Source organism: Pteronotus mesoamericanus, unplaced genomic scaffold (assembly GCF_021234165.1).
Source record: "Pteronotus mesoamericanus isolate MK-2021 breed Mesoamerican mustached bat unplaced genomic scaffold, CSHL_Meso_final scaffold_54, whole genome shotgun sequence".
Lineage (NCBI taxonomy): Eukaryota > Metazoa > Chordata > Mammalia > Chiroptera > Mormoopidae > Pteronotus > Pteronotus mesoamericanus.
Window position 1 is genome coordinate 49,007,626 of NW_026555321.1, and position 22,580 is coordinate 49,030,205.

Sequence of the window (22,580 nt, forward strand, 5' to 3'; positions counted from 1 at the left end):
CTGTTGGTGGGAACACAGACTGGTACAGCCACTGTGGAAAGCAGTATGGAGTTACCTCAAAATATTAAAAATGGAACTGCCTTATGACCCATCTATTCTACTTTTGGGAAGTTATCTGCAAGAACTAGAAACACTAATCAAAGAATATAAGCACCCCTGATGTTCATTGCAGTGTCATTTACAATCGCCAAGATTTGGAAGCAACCCAAGTGACCATCAATAGATGGTTAAAATAGCCATCTATTTTGAGAGGATAAAATAGCTATAGTTCATTCAGACAATGGAATACTACCCAGCCATAAAAAAAAGAAGAAAATTTTACCCTTTGGGATAGCATGGATACACCTGGAGAACATTATACTAAGTAAAATAAGCCAGTCAGAAAAATACAAGTACCATATGATTTCACTCATATGCAGAATCTAATGAACAAAATGAACTAACAAGCAAAATAGAGACAGACTCACAGAAAAAGAGCAGGGGGACAGCTGGGGGTGGTGCTGGGTAGGGGAGTGTAGGGACTGAGCAAAAAGGAAAAAAAGAGAAAGGACTCACGGTTAAAGACTACCATGTGGGGATTGGAGGAAAGTATGGGCGGGGGGAAATGGTGATAGACGGGGACTTGACTTAGGGTGGTGAACACATAATATGGTGTACAGATGATGTGTTGTAGAATTGTACACCCGACACCTGTATAATTTTGTTAACCAGTGTCACCCCAATAAATTCAATCAAGAAAAAACAAACAAACAAAAAAAAGAGTCCCTAGACATTCCATGTGAATGCAAAGACTCTTAAAAAATAAATAACTAAAAAGTATTCTCCTGACTGCACAGCAGAGGGAGGAGGAGGATGGGGAGGCATGGGAAGCCAGGAGCCAGGAACAGGAGGAAGGCGCTGCCCCTTAGAGAACTTGACTGACAGGCCAGTAGGCAGGGATGTCTACAGAGAAGGAATTTATTAACAAATCAGCAATGTTCCCAGCTGCCAGGGATATGGATGGACATTCCCAGCAACTCGAAGCCTGACCCAAGAAACTGACTCCAGAAATGGACTAATGATATTTTCAACCTCTGCTTCATTTCCAGGTTGGGAAAGGAAGGTGGAAGAGATGAAAAACACCAAAAACCAAAATGTACCTGATTCTGACAAGAACAAAAAGCAAAAATGAACTGTGAGATTAAAAATGAAAACAAAATACAATTGTAGCCAGTTATACCCCAAAGTAGAAAAAGGCAGTTTTTTAAAGCAAAGAAAAAGCCTCATCCTCAAGACCTAAAGTCCTGAGATTCACAAAAGGTATGGATTTAATGACTTTATCAATCAGCTTAGTTGGAGTTATAACAGAAGGTTCATGAGAAAGAATCAGTGAAGTGGCCAATTATGTTCTCATTTAACCGACCTTCTGTCTTTGTTGCCTCATCAAACCTTCTCAGTTGCATCCCACCATACAGGACAGGTGATTAAAATGTCAGTGCTGATTCAAATAACTAATGTGTGGCAGAAACAGATATATTTATATGCTGTCTAGAAGGATTAATAATAGCTGTGCTAGCCTGCCAAATGGACATGTTCAAACTTTCTGTCCCATATGTAAATCAAACGCAAGGCATATGGTATATTTGAAAGACTGCTGATGTTACAGTTATCTTAAATTACTCAGGTTCTGGAATAAACTATGCAGATATGGACTACTGAGGCAGTATATTCTGGATCTTTCCATATTAATTTAATATTATAAATGTAATGGCATTTATAATATTAAAATGTAATAACAAAAGGAAGGTCTCAGAAGTTAAAGAGAGAGAATGCAAACATTTGAAATCAAGAGGTATGTTTCTTTAATCAATTGTTTGCTAGTTTGGGCATATTCATTATAATATGATTCCAGTAATCACTGTCAGTTAGTAGACTGTGATGAGACTTTATTTTTTAGTCCCCTTAAAAATGAATCTAAAAAAAAAAAAAGAAAAGAAAACTGAACACATTGACAAAAGAAGGAGCAAATAAATTAGGTAGGAGAGCTGAGTAGTTCGCGACAGTCAAATACATAGTGGCAGAATCATAGATGCCCCAATGAACTAAAGACTGCTGAAAATTTCCCAAGTTGCTGACTAAAGAAATCAACAATTATGCGAAAATCAGTATTTTTCAGAGTTAAGTAGGACAGAATACTGGAATGCAAACTACAGACTGGAGGTGAACTTCTCAGTCATATTGTGAGCTGGCACCTTCCTACATATCAGGGACATGGTAAAAACGAGAGGTGTGTGACAGTATGAAAATGCTTTGTAAATTGCCAACTTACGTATAAGTGCCAGGTATTATTATCATCATCATCCTTACACTCAAGTCACTGTTTAAAAAATAATTATCCATATAGTCAAGTGATCTAGACACAAGAGGTTTCAAAGTTGTATAGGCAGAAACGTTTTTAAGAATCACACCTGCACAATGGCTTTTATAACTGTTCAAGGAAGATTGAGCATTTTGATTCCCACAGACAACTGCTCTGAATTTTGGGTTTCCTTCTAATGACACTAATCATTTTGATCACAGAATGCATGGCTTCATGAGAGCATAAGAACAGGCCGCTGTGACAGAAATGAGTACCACTGTTGCAATGGAACCAGGAGAAAATGCAAGTCTGGTTCCTCATCTCTTTTCAGAGGGTCAGAATATGCCATGCATGAAACAAATCACATTGGCAAGGACAGAGGGAACAATAAATCTCAGGCATATTGCATGAGGTGATCAATCAAGACTAGTCAAAAATACATATTCAGAAACAAGACATTTTAACATTGTGGAAAACATTTTTCAGTGTGAGGTCCTGAGAGTTCTGGTGGGGCAAGGGTAGGGCATGAAGGCAGGGGAAAGAATGAAGTCCGATGTCTCAATATTTAGCATACTCCGCTTCTCTGAGATCCTTAACCACTTCATTAAATTATGGGTATGCTGAGATATGTTTTGGATATAATTGGCGGAGCTGTTGTTCCTGACAAGTATAGATAATCTATATTCATTCATTCATTCATTCATTCAATACCTATTTATTCATGAACACCTAGCAGGAGCCAGGTATTGTGTTAAATGATGGGCATATAGCTATTTACATTTAGACATGGGCCCTAGCTTTATGATCTTATATCCTAGTGAAAAAGAGAGAGCAGCAGAAAATAAATATACAGATCAATGATTTGTGATAATCATGTTAAAGGCTATGAAGAAATGAGGTAATGCAGCAGAGATTACATGGAGGTATTGGGGACCTACTTTAGATAAGTGATAAATGAAGCCTTCTCTCAGGAGATGACTTGAATGAGACTGAACCAGCCAAGGGAAGAGCTGGGAATAGAGCATTCCGAACGGAGGGGACAGGAAGTGCAAAAGTCCTGAGACATAAAGGGACTGGAGCTCAAAAGGCACTTCAGAAAAGAAGCCAGATGACTAAAGCATAGTGAGCAGGGGAGAAAGGTGTGGGAAGGGTGGCCAGGAGCCACATTTTGAAAGGATAAAGGTTTTTAAATCTCAATGGTCATTAAAAGATACAATCTGATTTATATTTAAGAGTATCACTCTAGCGGCGCCTGTATAACCTAATGTATACACACAACCTTTATTCTAAAGATGCTAGCATTAGAAGAAATTAGAAAATAGTTTGAATGCATTTCCAAACATTTAAATAAAAACAATCTTAGAAAAGTAGACATTTAAAAACTCTAAGTAGCCAACTGAAGACCAGGGAGTTAGATGATGGATTATGGGTTAAAAAAAAAAATCAAAGAACAAAATAAACATACATACCTCCTCGTTGCACCAGCAATGTGACCTCACTTCCCTTTGGACATTCTATCAGCATATCCACGACCTGGTTGTGAGTCAGAGCCTGCACATTCTTCTTATTCACTTCCACTATCAGATCTCCTTCTTTCAGACCTCGGCACCTTGGACTGTCAACAATCTGTTTCACTCTTTGGCCGCCCCCACCAGGACTGTCTGCGATAGTAAAACCAAAGCCCATTGGCCCTTTGACTATATGAACAGTTATGAGCTCCGGCTGAGTGGCTATGGAAGAAGCCAAAGAGACAGTGTCATTGGGGTAACCATGGGAACCGTTTGAAGCCACGTCGGCTGGGCTGCTTGGCCTGGCATCCTTCATGCCATTGACTTTGCCTGTTTTACTGCTGTGACTGGCCGGTGAATCATAGTTCTCTTGTCCATTCACAATAATTGGTTCTTTATCCAAAATGGCCACCGAGGTCACTAAACTTGTATTGGGGTCATCTGGGTCAAAAGGCAATGGATAACCTCGGCAGAGTTCAAGGTCCACGCTGGCACCGATGGGAATGGACTGGAAGATTTTCACAACTTGTGCATGTGTGTGTCCCAAAACACAAGTGTCATTCACACTGACAATTACGTCTCCTACAAAAAGAGTATGGGGGTTAAAAAAATACACAGAAAATTTATATCAATATAATAATATAAACACCTACCAATAGGAAACTGAACTGAAACTGGATTTGGGGGTGTTATAGTAGGACACAAAGAACCTACTTCTATTACTTATTTTAACAGCTAATAAGGCATTCTTTTAGAATCTACTGTCTTCCCTGCCAGTGAGAATATATGATCATTGAAAGAACGTTGGACCAGAAATCCATTTATTCAACCAGATCTACAATTTTAGGAAATTACTGCTTTACTCTAAATAGTACCCAAAGAGCTCCCCAAAGTTGAAATGGTTTCTAATTTTTCTTCTATACCAGGGAATGCATTTACATAGTGGAGGAACCTTGCTCATTGTGAAGTTTTTATGGGAGATTTATAAACTCATGAAATCTTGCTGCTGTTTGGTCATGTTTGGGTGCTGGGTAGAAGTCTCACCACACAAGAAATGCTATACGGCCGTGTTTGTCTCTACCTGTTTCCATCTTGCCGTCCAGAGCAGCGGGACCATCTAGGACCAAGCTCTTGATCTGCAGAAACTCATCAGGTTCATCCCCTCCAACAACTGTGAAGCCAAAGCCACGGCTGCTCTTCCGCAGCTTCGTGTGAATGAACTTGCCTTTCAACTCTGAAGGGTTTCGTGTAAAAAAGGGTTTGCCTGGATTAAAACAAGAAAAGTATAAGGAAAATCACAGTGAGTGAAATGGTGAACTAAATAAGAGATGATACAACTTACAGATAGTTCTCCAAGCTCCTGTGCTGGGGCATTTGGGTACATAAGTGTCTAAGAAAGTCCTCTCTTGATTTCAATAATTGGGGTGATCCAAGGTCCCTTTGTTTAAGGAGGGGCGCATGGCACAGGTAGCATGTCAGCATGGAGATCCGAAAGGAAATATAAGAGAAGGATCAAACAGGTGTCCATCACCTGGCACAGGCCCATGGTTTCAGTTCATGTGGCTTGACAGCAATGGACTTGCCACAGGGCCCCTCACAGAAGGAAGAGTGAGCCTTTGCTTTCTGTCTTTTGTGTTGTTATAGTTTATCCTTTGCAATACAGCTTCTAGTGTATTGCGTTGAGGTTGGCTCCCACTTGTAAAACCAAATCAGCAAAATCTTTAGCTTTTAATCAAACAGAAAACTTACTCCGAAAATACATAGATAAGAAACACATTATGGTCACAAAGAACAATTTGCTGAAAGTGCATGATCACTACTTTCAAAATGAAAAGTTATAATTTTACTTTTATTTAAATTCTAAATGACTGATTTTTCCTGTTAATTTGCAACTTTTAACAATTTGTTAAATAGTGTACACATGTCCACTGCTAAAATTTACTGTGTGAAAAAATTTTAGGGATGGGGAGGTAGCTCAGTTATACAGTACATGCTTTGCCATGTATGAAGCCCCAAGTTCAATCCTCTGCATCAAAAAACAAATAAATAAAAAAATATTTAAAAAGTTTAGAAAAGTGGCTTGGAATATTTAAAAAAAATAAAACAAAAAACCCAAACTAAGTGAAATATTTACTAACAAGAGTTGTATAGCTCCAAATTCTGTTGTTTTATTTAAAATAAATTAATAGATATATAGCTTAATAACTTCCAAACATTTTACCTTAGGCTTTACTGAATTTTCTTGATAACATTCACAAGAAACATTTTGTACAGAAACCAAGTTTTGTGTTTTGTTAGTTGGGCATCTCACTGTAATTTAGAAACTTACTGGAATTTCTCTGGTTATCCCAAATGCTCAGACTCTTTCAATTCTCTTAATTATACTTCCTGTATCCTGTCCTTGCCACAGCTTTCCTATATGCCCTATTTCTTTTTTATCAAAAATGTTACTGGAGGGGGGGGGGAGAGAGAAAAAGTCTCTGTAACCCCTGCTCCAGAACCTGGCACCCAGGAAATAAAGTTCTTTTTCGTTAGCTATACCTAAAAGGCATTTGTAAAAAGGTCTCTGGGAACACGTATCTTCTCTGATTGCTTTTTTCAAAAGTTTCTGGCTTTTAAAAAGGCCCTTGAAATTACCGGGAGCCCCAGGTCTGCTCCTCAAGCTTCTCCTCTCTAGGCCAGACCCAAGGCTGGTGGAAGCTGATAGGCTATAACCCTGTGGCCATGGCTAGAGGAAGTAAAGACACAGCAGGTTCACCGTGTAAGGTTGTCTGCAAAGGCACCAGGAGGATATGTAAACTGCAGCCAGGGCTTGTGGACAGACAGTTGCCATGGCAATCATCCACTGAGGACAAGTGAGATGACCCCTCAATTTTACTTTGGGGTGTGTATGAATAGGCCGCTAGGAGTTCAAGGTCTTAAACGGATCACTGCAGAGATACCAGTAACCATCGCCTTCTCAGTGAGGCTTTCCCAACCACTTTGTAAAAAATTGCAACGCCTCCTCCAAAATTCCCAATCCCCTCTCCTGCTTCATTCTTGTCTTTAGCATTTATTTCCGCCTAACACAGTCTACCTCTCACTTAGTGGTTTGGCTTTTTGGCTCACTGTCCCTGCCCCATGTGTGAGGGGCAGCACATGGGCACATACACACACCCACTAGATGTAAGCTCCATGCGGATCTCTGCTTGTACATCCAGTATGTAGAATACTGCCTCTTTCATTCATGTGCTCCAAAAACATGTGCTGAATGAATGAATGAACAACAGCACAAAGAAATGAGATTTAACATGTCTTGGAGAAGGCTGAAGGGGAGGGGGGGTGAGGATTTAAGCTTTCTACCCTTATTACAGGTGAAGTTAAGAAAAGGTGAAAATGTGCCTGGAAGTTTATCTGAATGAATTTTTAAAAGGCATTAGCATATTTTGAGCTTAGTATATTTCCAACTTATTACAGTTATGAGCAGAGCTTTGAAGTTATACCAATGACCTCCTTTTTAAGGCTTAACTAGGGAGGGAAGATCAGAGGGTTTCACATCTATGCACTTCCTATTGTATTTTATGTATGGGAGGGTCATTAGTTAATGAGGTTTGGGGAAAGCAATCCCTTTCTACCCACAAGCTGTGAATTTGAAGCTCTTCCTGCTGCAGCCCTGCAGTACATGTCATTTTCCAGGAGATCCTAGTCTGTTGGTTTAGTTGCCAGTTGTAATATCTGGTTATGGAAGAGAATCACTGGTGTAGCTCTTTATTAAATATACTCATTTTTAGGGCCTGCCCCAGCCTCACTGAATCAGATTCTTCTGCATCTGGGCCCTCAAATCTGCTCTTGAGCAACCCTTATGGGCCTGCTTCCCTGTCAGGTTGGTACCATTCTTGGCACCACTGTTTAAAGGCCCTGGACGACCACTGTCCAGTATACCTTCCGTGGCGAAGTTAACTGTTGAAAGACCAGGCTCAGCGTGGAGATGCAGAAGGGCTGGAAGGATCTGCGTGGTTCCCAGGGAGAGTGCAGTGAGCCTCTCCCAAATCCTAAACTCAGCTGGGAACGAAGAGAGTCAGAAAAGAAAAGAAAGTAAAAAGGCCTAGAAAAAGGAAGAAGGAATCTGAGATAACTCTCCTACTACAGATCAGTAGCTCTGGGCCTTTACCTCAGTTGGTGCACTAAATTTTTGGCACCCAGATCTGGACCTTTAAAGCTTTAATTTATTTAATCTCTAAGACAATTATTTAAGGAAGCTGGGTTGCTTAGCGTGTGTGTATGTCTGTATGTGTACACACCTATATTGTTTCACTCCACAATAAATTGATATCAAAGGGATTCTGCCTGGTTTGGAATACTCTACAATGAAAAAAAGTCTCCTGCTCTATGGGATTTAAAGTCTAAAGAGGAAATTACTGTCAAATAGCTGAACACAAAAATAAACGCTAATTATAAACTGTTAAACTCTATAAACGAAAAGAATAAGATGGTAAGATAGAATATAACAAGAGAATCTAGCAATAACCTGAGATGAGTAGAAGTTAGCAAAGCAAACACTGGAAGAAAAAGACAGCTGCAGAGGGAACAGCATATGCAAAGGCTCTGAAATGGTCCAAGTTCCTCTGGTTTAAGGAACTAAAAAGAGGTTCAAGGAACAGAAAAGATAGTGTAGCTAACTTACCAGGAGAGGTGGAAATAAGACAACATGAGGCTTTTGAAGAAGTTTTATATTTAAAAAATATGAAAAAGGCCACAATCATGTTGATATTAATTAATATATTATCTATGTTATATCTTTATTAAAGCCATTATCATCATAAAAAAGTACATCCAAGCCAGCAGAAATTACTTTACATAAGTTGATATTAATATTAATCTCATGACAATATCCACTAGCAGGGAAACTAGCTAGCGGATATTGTCTTATGAAAATTATAATGGAGGACTCAAAATTAGAGAAAAATAATTATTCTACCTATTTATTTATATCTCTTTTAAAAACAGAGAACAAATTTTATAGTCTTTTTAACAGTTCTGTACCACTAACATTCCCCAACTTTATAAAGTATGATGCTTGTTCTATTTTTCTTATTTAAAAGAGAAAAAACTAAATAAACAAACCCGAAAAGCTTTTCTATCATTGAAGAATAATGAGGCCTGAAAGTAGCAAGATTCAGGAGCTTTCAATTTTCAATCTAGGGGCTCAAATTTTTTGTGAATGCAGAAAAATGAGCCCCAATGAAATGTTGTAAAATGCCAAATGTATAAATGTATAATGTATACATTTATGTAAAATGTATAAATACCAAAACTGCTGTAAGAATCAGAGACAAGAATTTAAAACATCAAACTGTTTTACATGTACAGAAAAATTTTGGCTAAAAGAAAATATGTTGAACTAGAATCTTGAAATATCTAATGCTTAGTTTTCATTTTGTCCTATTTAACGCAATTGTTAAATATCTGTGGTCTCTAAAATCAGTGGTTCACAACTCTGATTGGGTTTTGCCACCCAGAAACACTTTTGATTGTTACAACAAGGGGAGAGTGCTCTTGGCATTTAGTGGGTGAGACCAGGGATGCTGCTAACCATCCTATAGGACAGCCCCAACATAGCATTACCTAGCCCCAAATGTCAACTGTGTTGAGGTTGAGAAACCCTGGCTTAATTGTTCCTTAATGACAAGTAGGCATTGATTTGATAGCATTACAAATAGAGAGATTCATACAGAAAAGTTTCTAATTTTTTTTTACAATTCTGAATGATACATTTAGAATTTCAAGCACTATGGTTTTTACTATCAAAGGAATGAGTTGTGAGTTACAAGATTCCACTCCTTATAGTACCTTTAAAAAATTAGGTTTTTGAGCTGAAACAATGATGCAGTTATAAAAACCCTTTACCCTGAAGTGGAGCTTCTCTGGCTGGCTCCGGATTGCTTGGGGGGTGGTTGGGAATGACAGGAGGCACGAGCGATGAATGGTCTTCTGTCCATTCTGCAAGATACGGAATAAATAACTCACTTAGGATTCACTTTCTTCTTCATTATAAAACTGCCCAAACCAACAAATCCAGGGCCCATGAACTTTAAAAAAAAAAAAGGTATTTGATCCTACTCTACATTAAGAATTTCAAGTCACCTCTCTCTGTTCCTTTTTTTCTTAAGACCTTTTGGATAGAAATATTGTGATATAACCAATAAATCTCCAGTTCTCTTTGGCTGGAGAGTCCAAAGTGAGAGCAAGTAAAAAACATCTGGAAAGATACAGAGTCAACTAAATTCAGCCCAATAAGGGAGACACTTTTCTAACACAGTTGAGACATGGGCTTGGATGCAAAGCCAGCTGAGGTAGTGAAGGTGAATTTACTGAGGTGCTATCTCCTGTCGTCTCTGAACTCCAAACTAGTCCCACTACCAATACTCCTGGGTCTTCACTACAGTCCCATTCCCCTTGGAGGCCCAGAAACAACTCAGTGAGTGACCCTTGACATTTACCCTGAAGTTCCTTTCCAGCTCAGCTCACATATTCAACTGAACACTCCCATTCCCCAAACTCCACTAACGTTACCAAGTTTCACCAGCTCAGGGAAAATATTAAAAATAATTTTTTTAAATAGAAAAGAAATTAAGGTATACAGGAGAACTTTTCAATAGACTAATATTCTCTCTCACTCTCACAAAAAAAAAAAAAAAAAAAACAGTCTAGGGCAGTGTTAGCAAATTATAGCCAAAAGGCCAAACTGGGCCTAATGCCTGATTTTATACAACTTGAGTCAAAAATGGCTTTTATGGTTGAAGATAGAAAGAAGAATATTTCATTACACATGAAAATTACAAGAAGTCTAAATTTCAATGTCCATATATAGTGTTGAATTGGAAAACAGGCACACCGACCTGTTCACATACTGTCTAGAGCTGTTTCCATACAGTGACAGACAGTATGTGTTGTAAAAGAGCCTGTATGGACAACAGAGCCCATAGAATTTACTATATGCCCATTTGCAGAAAAAGTATGCCAGTTTCCACTCTATGATATATATTTATTATGTGAAATGCTATAATAAGAGAAGTGTTATATCTGATGCTCATATATTTAATATTCACAAGTTATATTGAAGATGTATTGTAAGCCTATTGTTTAAAAAGGGTGCAGTAAAAAACTGGGAAAAGCCTAAGCATTTATTAACAAATAGATGGCTAAATGAAGTAGTGACATTTATAAAATAGATTATAATGCAACCATTACAAATTATAAGATAAATCTATATGAACCAACTTTGATATATGTGCAAGAAATATACTTAAGTGAGAAAAACAGGTCACAAAACTTAAATATTGGGTTGGCCAAAAAGTTCATTTTGTTTCTTCTATAAAATAAAAGACACATTTTTCATTTTCACCAATAACTTTATTGATTTGGATATTTTGAGTATGCTGGCTATCTCTCACGTGGTATAATGTTGACTGTTCTCAATTAATGTCTCAATTTGATTGCTATCAACTTCAACTGGCCTACCTGACCATGGAGCATCATCCAGCGAGAAATCTCCAGTATGAAACTTCACAAACTACTTCTGATATGTTCAATCAGGCACGGCACCTTTACCATTCACTGCACAAGTCATTTTTTGTATTTCAGTTGTGTTTTTACCTTTCTTGAAATAATAAAGCATAATACGCCAAAAATGTTGCATATTTTCTTCCATCTTCAATATTAAAATGGTTACACAAAAATTAACCAATTTTGATAAGTTTCTTTGTTAATGCACACTGATATGACAGCTGCCACAATACCATCTAACAAAATTGTTTTGAATGAAGTCAAAAACAACTAAGTGCTACTACAGCCATCTTACAAAAAAAAAAAACAACAAATAACCAAACAAAAAAAAACCTGACAAACTTATTGGCCAAGCCTCTATATACATATATAAAATATGATCTTATTTTTTGTTAAAACATGCATATTTGTATATCCCTAGAAAATTTCTGCATAGTGTTTATCTCTGAGAATGAGCTGGGAGCTAGCAGGATAAAATTTAATATTCAACACTCTTGAATTTTTCATATTTTTACAAAGAGCATGAATTAACTTGTAATTTTAAAAAAGCTCTCAAATCATCAGCTTCTTGTGTTACTTGCATGTAATGCCCCTAAAAGTAAAAGTTAGTTTCATACCTGCTAACTCCCTTTAAGGTGCTAAAAGTGTTTTGGACTTAAGACACCAGTTGCTTTGCAAAGGCTGCTGGAGCAAGAGAATTCTTTCACCATCAGAAAGTTCTCCAATCTAAAAACAGCTCCTTTCTAAATTAAAGTGGATATTGTGGTGTCTGTGAATGGGGGTCCCCACTTGAGCTGTCTGGGTTCCAGGGAAGGGACTCTGGCAGCTTTGCATTCCTCTCAGCAGGACATCGAGTCCTCAGGGCAGCAGGAGGACTCGACCGCCCAGGCCAGTTCTGACCACACGGGGGTGTCAGCGCCAAGGCTTTGCCCTGTGCTTCTCAGCCCACAGATAAAGAGAGAGCCAACCTTCTGACGGCTGTGGCGGCTGCTGTGGCTGCTGCCCAAGCTGCTTCTTCCGTTTGGCTTCTAGAACTGGGTTCTCATATTGTGTCTTCCTGTTGATGTGGCTGGAACAGAAGGCAGATAGTACCCAGTTAGAAAACCTTTTATCCCACAAGCAAATGCCAGTCAGGCCAACTCCCATGATTAGCACCTGAGCAAAGCAGGTGGTCAGAGATGCTGACAATCTTGTGTCAAATGTGCAGTTAGGTAGAGGAAATAAAAAATGATTTCCAGCACTCACTGTTTACATGTACCAAGCATTGTGTTGTAAGATTTATGCACGTTTTATTTAAAAATCTTCAATAAATCCCCAGAGTTAGGTCCTATTATTACTCTGTTTTATGGATTTAAAAAAGTAAATTTTTCAGCAGTTAAGTAATAACTCATCTAGCATAATATAGTTAGTAAACAGTAAAGAGGCATGCAAGTTCAGATCTGCCTGCTTCCAAGTCCCAGGACTCCCAAATATTCAAAGAATCCCCTGACAGGATAAATTGCTTTAAATCAACAAAAAATAGATTATTGAATTATTCAAAAATGAGATTAAAACAGAGATGTGATGATTTGGTAACATACAATGCCAGAACTACTGTGTAACTTTCTGTGATAGAGTTCAGGATGCATAAGCACTCACCCAAACAATAAAGTTAAAAGAAGGACTCTACCAGCATCTGTCAACTATTGGGTCAGGATTTAAGGCTTAGGCAAAAAGACTCCAAATGTAGCTAACCTAAATGTATGTATACAAAGTGACAAAGACCCACATACTTCAGATGGTCCCAAAACTAATAAGGCCATGACAAAACATACACACGTGCACACAAACACACATAATACAAGTACATATATGGTTTTTTGCCATGGCCTTATTTAGTGTATATGTATGTACACACACACATTATATATATACACAAAAGCATAAACATATTCATATTTTTTCCTCCATAAAAATCATACTTCACTAGAAATGTGGGAACATATCAATTATGTGATTATTTAGAATAGAATAAGGTGGATAAGACTACACTTAACTCCTATTTCAGGGCTGCTTATTTCCTAGTTCTTGTAGGCAATTTCATGCTAAGATATACTCTAACATTAACAAGACATTACATCTGAAAAAATACAGGGAGGAAAAGTGTATAGTAAGAAAACAACTTGCCGCTTAAACCAAGCCTCTTCATCAAAGGTGTGTAACCTGTTCCTTTTCTATTAATAAACAAATGGCTACTCAAAATGAGCCCCCAAATTGGCAAGAACCTCATGTGCATGTGCAAGAAAGATAGTCTGCTGGGCACACAAAGGAATTTTATTTTTTGACGGTCAGAGAAATGACTGAGCTTGCCTTTCTGATACCCCAAATCACAATTCCCCCTCCCTGTTAGGAAAATAGGTGGCAATATGAGTAAAGGCCAAGGACACTTGCTATATTTAACTCATAATTTTTTACAATAAGATGCTGAGCATTTTACAACCCCGCATTTTTTACATGATATGTTCTTACCACCAGGATATTACACAAATGACTTTCCATTGCCAGCAGCATGAGGGACAGAAAGTGTGCCAGTTTTTTCTTTGTGGCAGATAGAATTATGATGACAGGACATTTATATGGCATTTGTTTCTTTCAATGGATGTTTTATAGGCTATTTTTCATCTTTCTCAGAAGAAATGATATAAAGCATATTTATTCAATGTTTACTTGGGTTTCTTCTATTTTCACTGGTGTCATCCTACTAATTTGATAGGTTGAAGGAAAAAACAAAGTCTAAGTCCGATGCTAGAATAAGGTGCACAGTAAAGAGGTCCTGATGAGGGCTCGAGACTCTTAAAAATGGAACACAGGAGCCACATGTATAGTCCTCAGGCATGGGAGAGACAAAGAGGCCTACGAGATCTTGCAGGTTAGGCTACTTCTCAATTTCCTTCTTTATCTTGGCAACACTTCATACATTATTAAGACTTGTCTGACCCAATAGAAAGTTTAAATGAATGAATAATTACTGAGAAGTTCAGACTTCAAAATGTAGGCAATCGGGTCCTCCTCCTGAAGAGTCCCTACTCATTTTGTCTATTAAATTTTTGCTTTTCTCATTTGTTCATCCATTTAACTAATACTTACTAAGTACCTGCCATATACCAGGACTATTTTGGGCCTTAGTAATGGAGTGGTAAACAAAAGACACGGTTATGGCCCTCATGAATTGTATAATATAATTTGCTGTCTTCAGATTTGCTGAATATTTTCTCATTCATTAAAACAGATATATTTTCATTATAAAATTATATTATTATTATTTAGTTTTTATTTTATAATGATGGCCAATTCTGTATAGCATAAATGTACATAATGGCAGACAACACAAACTCAAGTGTGGATTAATGGGCACTTACTCTACATAGTAGATACCATAGACAGGGTCTTCAATCTTTTCCCAGCCAGCAGGCAGTTCTGAAAAATAAAAGAATATTCAGAGTAAGAAGAGCATATTCTTAAAAAGCATAAGGATTTTCAACAAGTTAGGCAAAGAAGAAACTCATAAAAGTGCCTTAAATCCAATAAAAACTGTGTATCCTAAAATAAAAGCAACCATTGTTTTTATTTCATCAATGTATTTTTATACATGAAGAACAATTATTTACTTATATTTTGTCCAGGCAAATGAAACTTAATAACATGTAGTCCCAGGTGTCTTCATTCTAAGTCAATTATTAAATTAGATTTTAATAAAAATATAGTTGAAATTTACCTCAAATGTCCAGTTGCTATCTTAAATATTTAATTTTCTCATTTTATTTTTCGACTACCTTAACACAAAAGCAAAACTGGATAAAAATTAGTTTCTTTTCATGTTCAATACAATAGTGCTGTTTTTCTCTTCCTGGAATAAAATAAAATTTACATCTTATTTCCTCCTTATTCCCAATGACAACGCTACTGAGTAAGTAAAAATGTCCACATTGCATTGGGTTTTTGAATTGCATGCATCTATCACTCAGATCGCTATATTTGGGCAGGCCTATCTTCACCAGCAGTTTGCCTACGAAAGCAGAAACACAGGTCCTGCTCTCCCAGAACTCACTAGATTTTATTTCCTTTAAATATGGTGGTAAATGGCATTAGGGCATACATGTGTCTTTCTGAAAACTCAACTGTGCTCTGCTGGACTCAACTTTGTAAGGTTTCATATCAAAGCCTAGAACTTAATTAACTAGGTAACAGTGAGTTCTCTCACAAAAACCTATTGCGAAAAAGCCCTCTGAAGCAGTGATCTGACTTGGTGAAAGACGCAAACAGGTTGTTGTTTTGTGTCATTAAGCAATTCTTTCAGGCAGAGAACAATGACTCAACTTAATTTGAAAGCCACCCAGATACACACATAGATATATAGTTAAGGCAAGCTTGTATAAAACAGTGCTTCAAAGTCAACCATTATTCCTGGAAGTAGCCATTAAGGCCAGCTTGAATGGAATATTACAAACTCTTGAAATATCATTTATTTTGAAATACTAGATTTTTTTTTAAATTCAAGGAATCATTCGATCACTATTTTCAAATAATGGCTGTTTCATCATGGCTTACATATGCCACAAACAGTTCCATACTGAAATGGCGTCCTGTGTATCACCCAAACACACAAAATAATTGCTTACAATTTATGTTTTGCTCAAATTTGGCTACACATCAACATGTATCAATTTCATGGTTTTTGCTCCTTGTTATATCTTTGCAAACAAGGAGATAAGGTTTCCACCTTTTCATCTAATTTAAAAGAAAAACACTTAGCAGGTTTTAAAGTCTTTGAATTCTGGGAGATGTAAACTACTAAAATGCAAGACAAGTCCAGTTTGCAGATGTTGATAAAACTTGGCATTTTTATATGCAGTCTTGTGGACTAATGCAGATTAAATGCTGGGAAAATGGTTTCCCCTTACAAAGCGGGAAATTACCATTTAAATTAAAATGAACCAGGAAAATATTTCTAAAAAGTTGAGAAATTGAATATTAAAAAAATGAAAGTTGGTGCACAGTCATCCATTTGGTGTGGCATGAGGTGTAAGAATGGGTCAGTGTGAGGGGGCCACCGTCTGTTTAATGAGCCAAATCTCTTCTCGAAATCTGCAACCTTAAATACCTGGCCCTATTATCTTTAACAAAATAGGGAAAATAGTAAAAATTCAATTCACCCCATTGTTAGTTTGTTAAACATTTATTGAGTGTCTACTGTCTGCCTGAGAGCGTGAGAGGCACCAGGACACAAAGATAATCACAAGGGCACCATCTGAGCAGATAACTCAAACACCGTGTGCTCAGTGCTCTGATGGAGGTCTGAGAGGGTACAGGAAAAGGTGCCACTTCTGACTTTGCCCTATCACCCAGTCAACAAAGAGAATGAGGCTGTCAACTAGGATTTCTGGATATTCATATATTTAAACACATCTTCTGGGACAGATTTACAAACTCCAAAAATTTTTCAGTTTTTCAAGTAAAACTCATTTAAAACTGAAAAGACAGATTTTGATTTCTCACTTCCAAAATGGTGATTAATTTAATAATAGGAATTAGTCTCATACTGCTTAAAATAGAAATGTTTGTCCTTGAATTTGCCATTTGGTTCTAAAAAACTGAAAACAGCAGAAAATATTAAAAGTTAGAAAAAGAAGACATGACTTTATTTTTACTGAACACTCTGAAGAGGTCCGAGGAACCGCGCCGCACTCCCTCCTTGTTTAACGATTGCCGGACATCAGACCAGACCGCAGCGCCTGTCACAGAGATGTCAGGCAGCCAAGGCCCATTTGTGGTTGCCCAGATCTAAGATGAACCTTAGCTCCACCACCTCACAAATCTGGAGTTGAGCTACTTAACATCTTGGAAGCAGATCTTCCTCTTGGATTTACCACAAAGGTCGACTGCAGATGACATGAGGATGCTTGTGAAACATTTTGCACAGCACCTTGCTGGCACATAGGCTCAGACAATAGCAACTGTTCTAGGAAAGCAGAGGAAAAACAGGGCAGATTTGTATGGTGTGCTTGCTGTTCCTGCCTCTGTAAATTTCACATTGTGCTAATCGTCACCACAAAAGCAAATATGGAACAGTCAAGTGTTCTAAGCTCTTTTCAAAAGGGATTTGTCAGCATACAGATTCAAAGTCATGTTCGTAATCAGAGATAAATTTCAAAACTGTGACTTAGTTTTGGTTGGGAGGAGACTTCATTTCCTCCTCTCAACCTCTCCTAGCTGGTTTCAGCACAAGAATACCCTGTAATTCCAAAAGAAAGTTTGCAAGTGCTCTTCTTTGCAGAAGGTTTGCAAATTCTGCAGAGATGTTATCATAGAGGACGTGATACATCCTGCACACCAAAAGTGCATAATGGAGCTACTGACCCTGATCAAACAACAGAGTTCAGAAATGACAACTCTATAATCAAATGATCTTTGTCCAACACCCATGCCAACACCCTGAGTCTCAGAGGCAGATTACAGAGAGGGTTTCCTAGTCACACTGGGAATTGCATTTTTCACTGAAAACCTGACAGTTGCTGTTGTTTAAGATTAGGACCCTCTTATTAAGAAAAAGGGCAATGAGCTTATCAATAGAATCTGGAGTAAATGCAAAGGAAACGTGTGTGGGTGTGTGTACACCACCCTTTATGGTGGACATGTATAGGCAAAAATCAGAGCGCTATTTCTACTTTACCTACAAGGACACATTTGGGATGTTTCTACAGTATGGATGTTCCTCTCCTGTCCCACATTACAGGCAAAAAGTACCATAAGGAAGTACTGAACAGTCCAAAAAAGAGTGAATTAGGTAACAAATAATAAAACTGAGGGGTATAAGGGGGGTAAAATGGTAATGGGAAAATACAATAAAAAAATAAATAATAAAACTGGTAAAAATGGTATCAGCTGATCACAGGGACAAATATTAAAACACATCTATGAAGTCTCTTCAACATGCACCATGGGAGCTCCTCTTTCAGCCCCTTTTAACAGGTAAGGAAAAGGAAGCTAAGAGAAAGTGAAAAACTTGCCTAAGGTCCTAAAGCCAGTGAGGGGAGATTTGAGGCCAGGCAGCCTGATCTGACCCCAAAGACAGCTCCTCCACTTCCAAACCACTGCCCAGAACTCTGGCCACGAGTGCTACTATGCAGCCACTAAAACCCATTAAGTCCGTAAGATCATAGGAAAATTCCGACAATATTACAGTTACTTGGGAAAAAGAAAACAGACACCTCTTTCCTAAAACTTTCAACATTTAAACTTGCATGGAAGCAAATTAATGTGGACTGTGTACAGGGCCGCAGTATCTCCACCAGCTACGTACAGACAGCAGTGGTCACCCACACATAGGAGGTGGGCAGCGAGAGTGGTTGACATTGGTTCAACAAGTGATTAAGGCACTCACGTTATGTCAGGAAAACCTAGTTCTGTCTTTTTCAGTTACTTTATCTAATATCAATGGATTGAAAATTTTTAAAAAATAAAATTAGCTTCAAATTGGTCTACTAAACAGGTTGAATCACAAGCCATTCCTACTACAATGACCACAGAACTTATTAATCATATTTAAAAACAGATCTATCAATGGTTATCAACCATCATTGGCATATCCATCAATTACAGCAGGATATGTTCCAAACATTTAGAAAAACAGAGCCAAATTCTAGTATATCATAACTCCAGTTAACCGTGATTACCTTCATCTATATAACAAACAAAATAAAACAAAAATAATGATCTCTATTAAATATTATTTTCAGTTAAGGCAATCTTTAAAATGCTAGGCTGATTCGATGGTCTCAGTATAGTTCCATTCATAGTGATGTCAAACAATTTTCTATTTAAAATATATATTATGGTCAATTTTCAACCAGCCAAGGCTTTCTTGTACAATTTGGCCAGAATCTGAGCTTTCTCCTCTAGCCTTCAGTGGAGGAATCAGATGGAATGCAAACTGATATGAACATTGTTCAAAGCTGAACACTGAACAGCTAACTTGGGGAACATCATTCAATATACTCCAACAACAAAGATAAAAAAAACAGTTTGGCATTTTCTGCTAATGTAAATTATTTCTAAACTACAATAGCTAGGGTAGTAAAGACTTGATTTACAAAGACATATACACTCTAAGGACAATGGTATACATAAACACAGCATCTGGTTTTCAAGCTATTGACTATAGTTACAAACGTGGCTAATGACTTAATAACAACATAATACTGAAGATATTAACTATTTATTCAGTTAAGAATCATTGAAGTTACTGTATTACTGCCACTCCTATAAGGAGCCTTGGATTAGTCTGATAGGGTTTGGCTTGTTTTGTTTTGCCTTTTTTTGTGTCACCTATGTAGATAATTACCCACACCAAACAAATCACAAAATGAGGCCTGGATAGGTTATGTGAGAGTTCAAGGGACATGGCAAGGATCTAACCCCTCAGTTTTTTCTTAATCCTCAAATTACAAGAATGCCTAGCACCCATTTGCTAACTCACATTTCAGTCTCAATTCACTCAGACTTCTTCCTTGCGGACATGATTTATTACAACTCCACATGATGTCTGCAGTCAGACACACGTGTTGTAAGATTGACCTTTCGTGGATAAATGGGAATGAAAATCATAATTGGAGAAGTGTAAACTAAAGAAACTGAGAGGTTAAGCAATTCACTGGAGACAAAACCATTCAGGGCAAGTCATCAACAGCAACAGGCTGGAGGGTTTACCTAGTTCACTGTCCAGCTCCTCGGTGTGGACCCCTTCTTCTCCAAAGGAATAGCAGGAATGAGACAGAAAAGAGAGAAAGAAAAATTCAGACACCAGCACCAAGAAAGAAGCTCCCCTCAGAAAAATAGCAGCAAACATATCACTTGATTTTGTCCTTACCTGCATGGTGGCTTATTTCATTGACTTGGCTAACAAACTCTGGGCCTCAGTGTAAATCACAAAATGGCAAGAGCTGGTATTGGCAACATAATCATATGGTTCATTTCCTTGCATGTCAAAATAGGGCTTGATTGGTGGGAAAAGATGATAAATACCTTTGTGGTTTCAATGTTCTTAAGCAAAAAGTCACTTATTACAGGCCTTATATCAAGCAAACAAAGCTGTTAGACCTTTCACTACTAGTCCTTTTAATCCTTCAATAATCCTCTAATCATCGAGGAAATTATACTCATAATTAAAGCATTACTTTTCTTATAAGTGATATTGCTGCCTGAACAATGAGAGATGAGGTCAAATTGAGAACGCAGATTGTAAAATGAGCTACACTTGAATATCTTTTAAAAGGGGTTAGAAAGATGAAGTATGTCACAATGATGTACATTAGGGAAGCAAAGCTTGAAGGCTACCCTGAAGGAGGCAGTTTACTTTATATATTTCTAAGTCAAATGGCTCAGAAATGTTAGAATGAAAATGTTCTCAGTAATTTCAGTGAGTAAAACAAGTCAAGATCCTTGCCATCCCTTGCTGTCAGTAAACATTTTGTTACCTGTGGGGAGAACACAGTACGGCACACACAAACCATTTCATATGTCAAGCCTCTGCAGCTACCGGCAGTGGCTGTCTCCTCTACAGTAAGCTCCACAAAACCAGGGAGCAAGCCTGTTTTCAGTAAAGCAACTGGCTCATGCCCAATGTAGTTTTGGTACATGATAGTGGCAAAACAATTCTCAGACTGATGAAACGAATGACTCGATTGCTGACTTCTAACCAACATGGCCTTAAATACCTTATACACTTTTTAAAGACTATGCAATTGTAAACAGTAAGTTCTGACCCCAGCATTATATCTCAAAGAGGAAATATGATTTACATAAAATCTTTCATGAAAGTGCTTATTTGGATACTCTTTAATAATGTCTCCGGGGGCATTCGTTTATTTCTTCAATAATTATTTAATGAGATCAACTATGTGCCCATCACTACGTCAACTGAGTGACTGAGATATCAAGATGAGCACAATCACATCTCTGTCCCTCTGGAGGAGGAGACAAGTCCAAAGCTCACAAAAATAAAAATTAAATTAAAACTGTGATAACTTCTCTAGAATAAGATGTATAATAGAGCAACCTAAGCATATCTGGGGGCAAGGTCATAGGAACAGTCCCTGAGCTAGAATCTGAAGGATAAGCAAATTTAACAAGAAGACCTAGAGGAGAACATGACTAGAATTTAAGTTCTCCGAGAGCAGGGCTTTTTGTTTATTGTGGTCGTTCATACACCTGAAGCTCCTAGAACACATGACATACAGAAGACTCTCAATAAATAGGTGTGGAATTTAAGAGTATTCTGAGGAGAAGAGAACTGCACATCCAACTGGCTTGCAGCATGTTAGCCACAGAGGGTAGAAAGAAATACAGAAACATACTGTAACCAGCAATGCTATTCTTCTTCATGTCATGACATAAACAACAATACAAGGCAGCTTTGTGTTAACTGACAACAGAAAAAGCAGGTATGGGAGCCTATACTTGTCATGGTGGTGTGATCTGGTTACATATTTATACTGTTTGTGTGTACAGGCACACAGACATACATACAATTTCTACTAGAAATAGAATATAGGAATTCTAATGTTGAAGGGATAATTACTAAGCTAAGTACACTTGGTATGAATACACACTTATTTCAATGGAAAGAACATTTACACCAAAAAGTAAGAAACCTAAGAATTAAAACTTACTGGATTTGGGGAAAAAAAACCATTCAGTAATTCTACTCAATACTTGTACTGCATTAACATTTTTTCTTAATAAAAATGATTGGAGTTTTCTACAACTTATAAAATTATATTAACAGGGATTTGCATACATTTCCATATAACTATAATGGACACTGACATGAAAGACCCTACAGTCATGAGAACGCCTATACAAGCCTTCCAAATCACCAGGCTGCTGATAACGTTTACATTTTGTTCCATGAAGTTTTACAGTTAAATGTGTTTTATATTCTGATCTTTGAAAGTACGTCAAACAGAATATGTGAATATTCAGGAGAGCCCACTATCCCTTAAACATGTAAAATAATGCAGTTGACCATACCTGTTCCATTGCTTCTTCAGGAACAGACTAAACAATCAAAATAAAATGAGCATCTTGGTCATGCCCTCTCAGTCAAAGGATCTGATTTCTACTCGAAGTCAATCAGATAAATATGAACATAG

At 37.5% G+C, this 22,580-nt stretch overlaps 1 protein-coding gene across 13 annotated transcripts in view; it reads right to left on the reverse strand.

The window, feature by feature from the left end:
• MAGI1 (membrane associated guanylate kinase, WW and PDZ domain containing 1) overlaps positions 1–22,580 on the reverse strand; it is a 613,456-nt gene that overhangs the window by 75,700 nt on the left and 515,176 nt on the right. For 6 of the 13 annotated variants that reach the window (XM_054595353.1, XM_054595352.1, XM_054595354.1 and 3 more), the window contains exons 7-12: positions 20,137–20,175; positions 14,790–14,847; positions 12,360–12,460; positions 9,733–9,825; positions 4,928–5,110; positions 3,808–4,428 (exon numbers count right to left, since the gene is read on the reverse strand). In XM_054595353.1, the coding sequence (XP_054451328.1) occupies positions 3,808–4,428; positions 4,928–5,110; positions 9,733–9,825; positions 12,360–12,460; positions 14,790–14,847; positions 20,137–20,175 (1,095 nt within the window). The remainder of the gene's footprint in view (positions 1–3,807; positions 4,429–4,927; positions 5,111–9,732; positions 9,826–12,359; positions 12,461–14,789; positions 14,848–20,136; positions 20,176–22,580) is intronic. The other 7 variants (XM_054595355.1, XM_054595349.1, XM_054595346.1 and 4 more) reach the window with 2 other exon arrangements.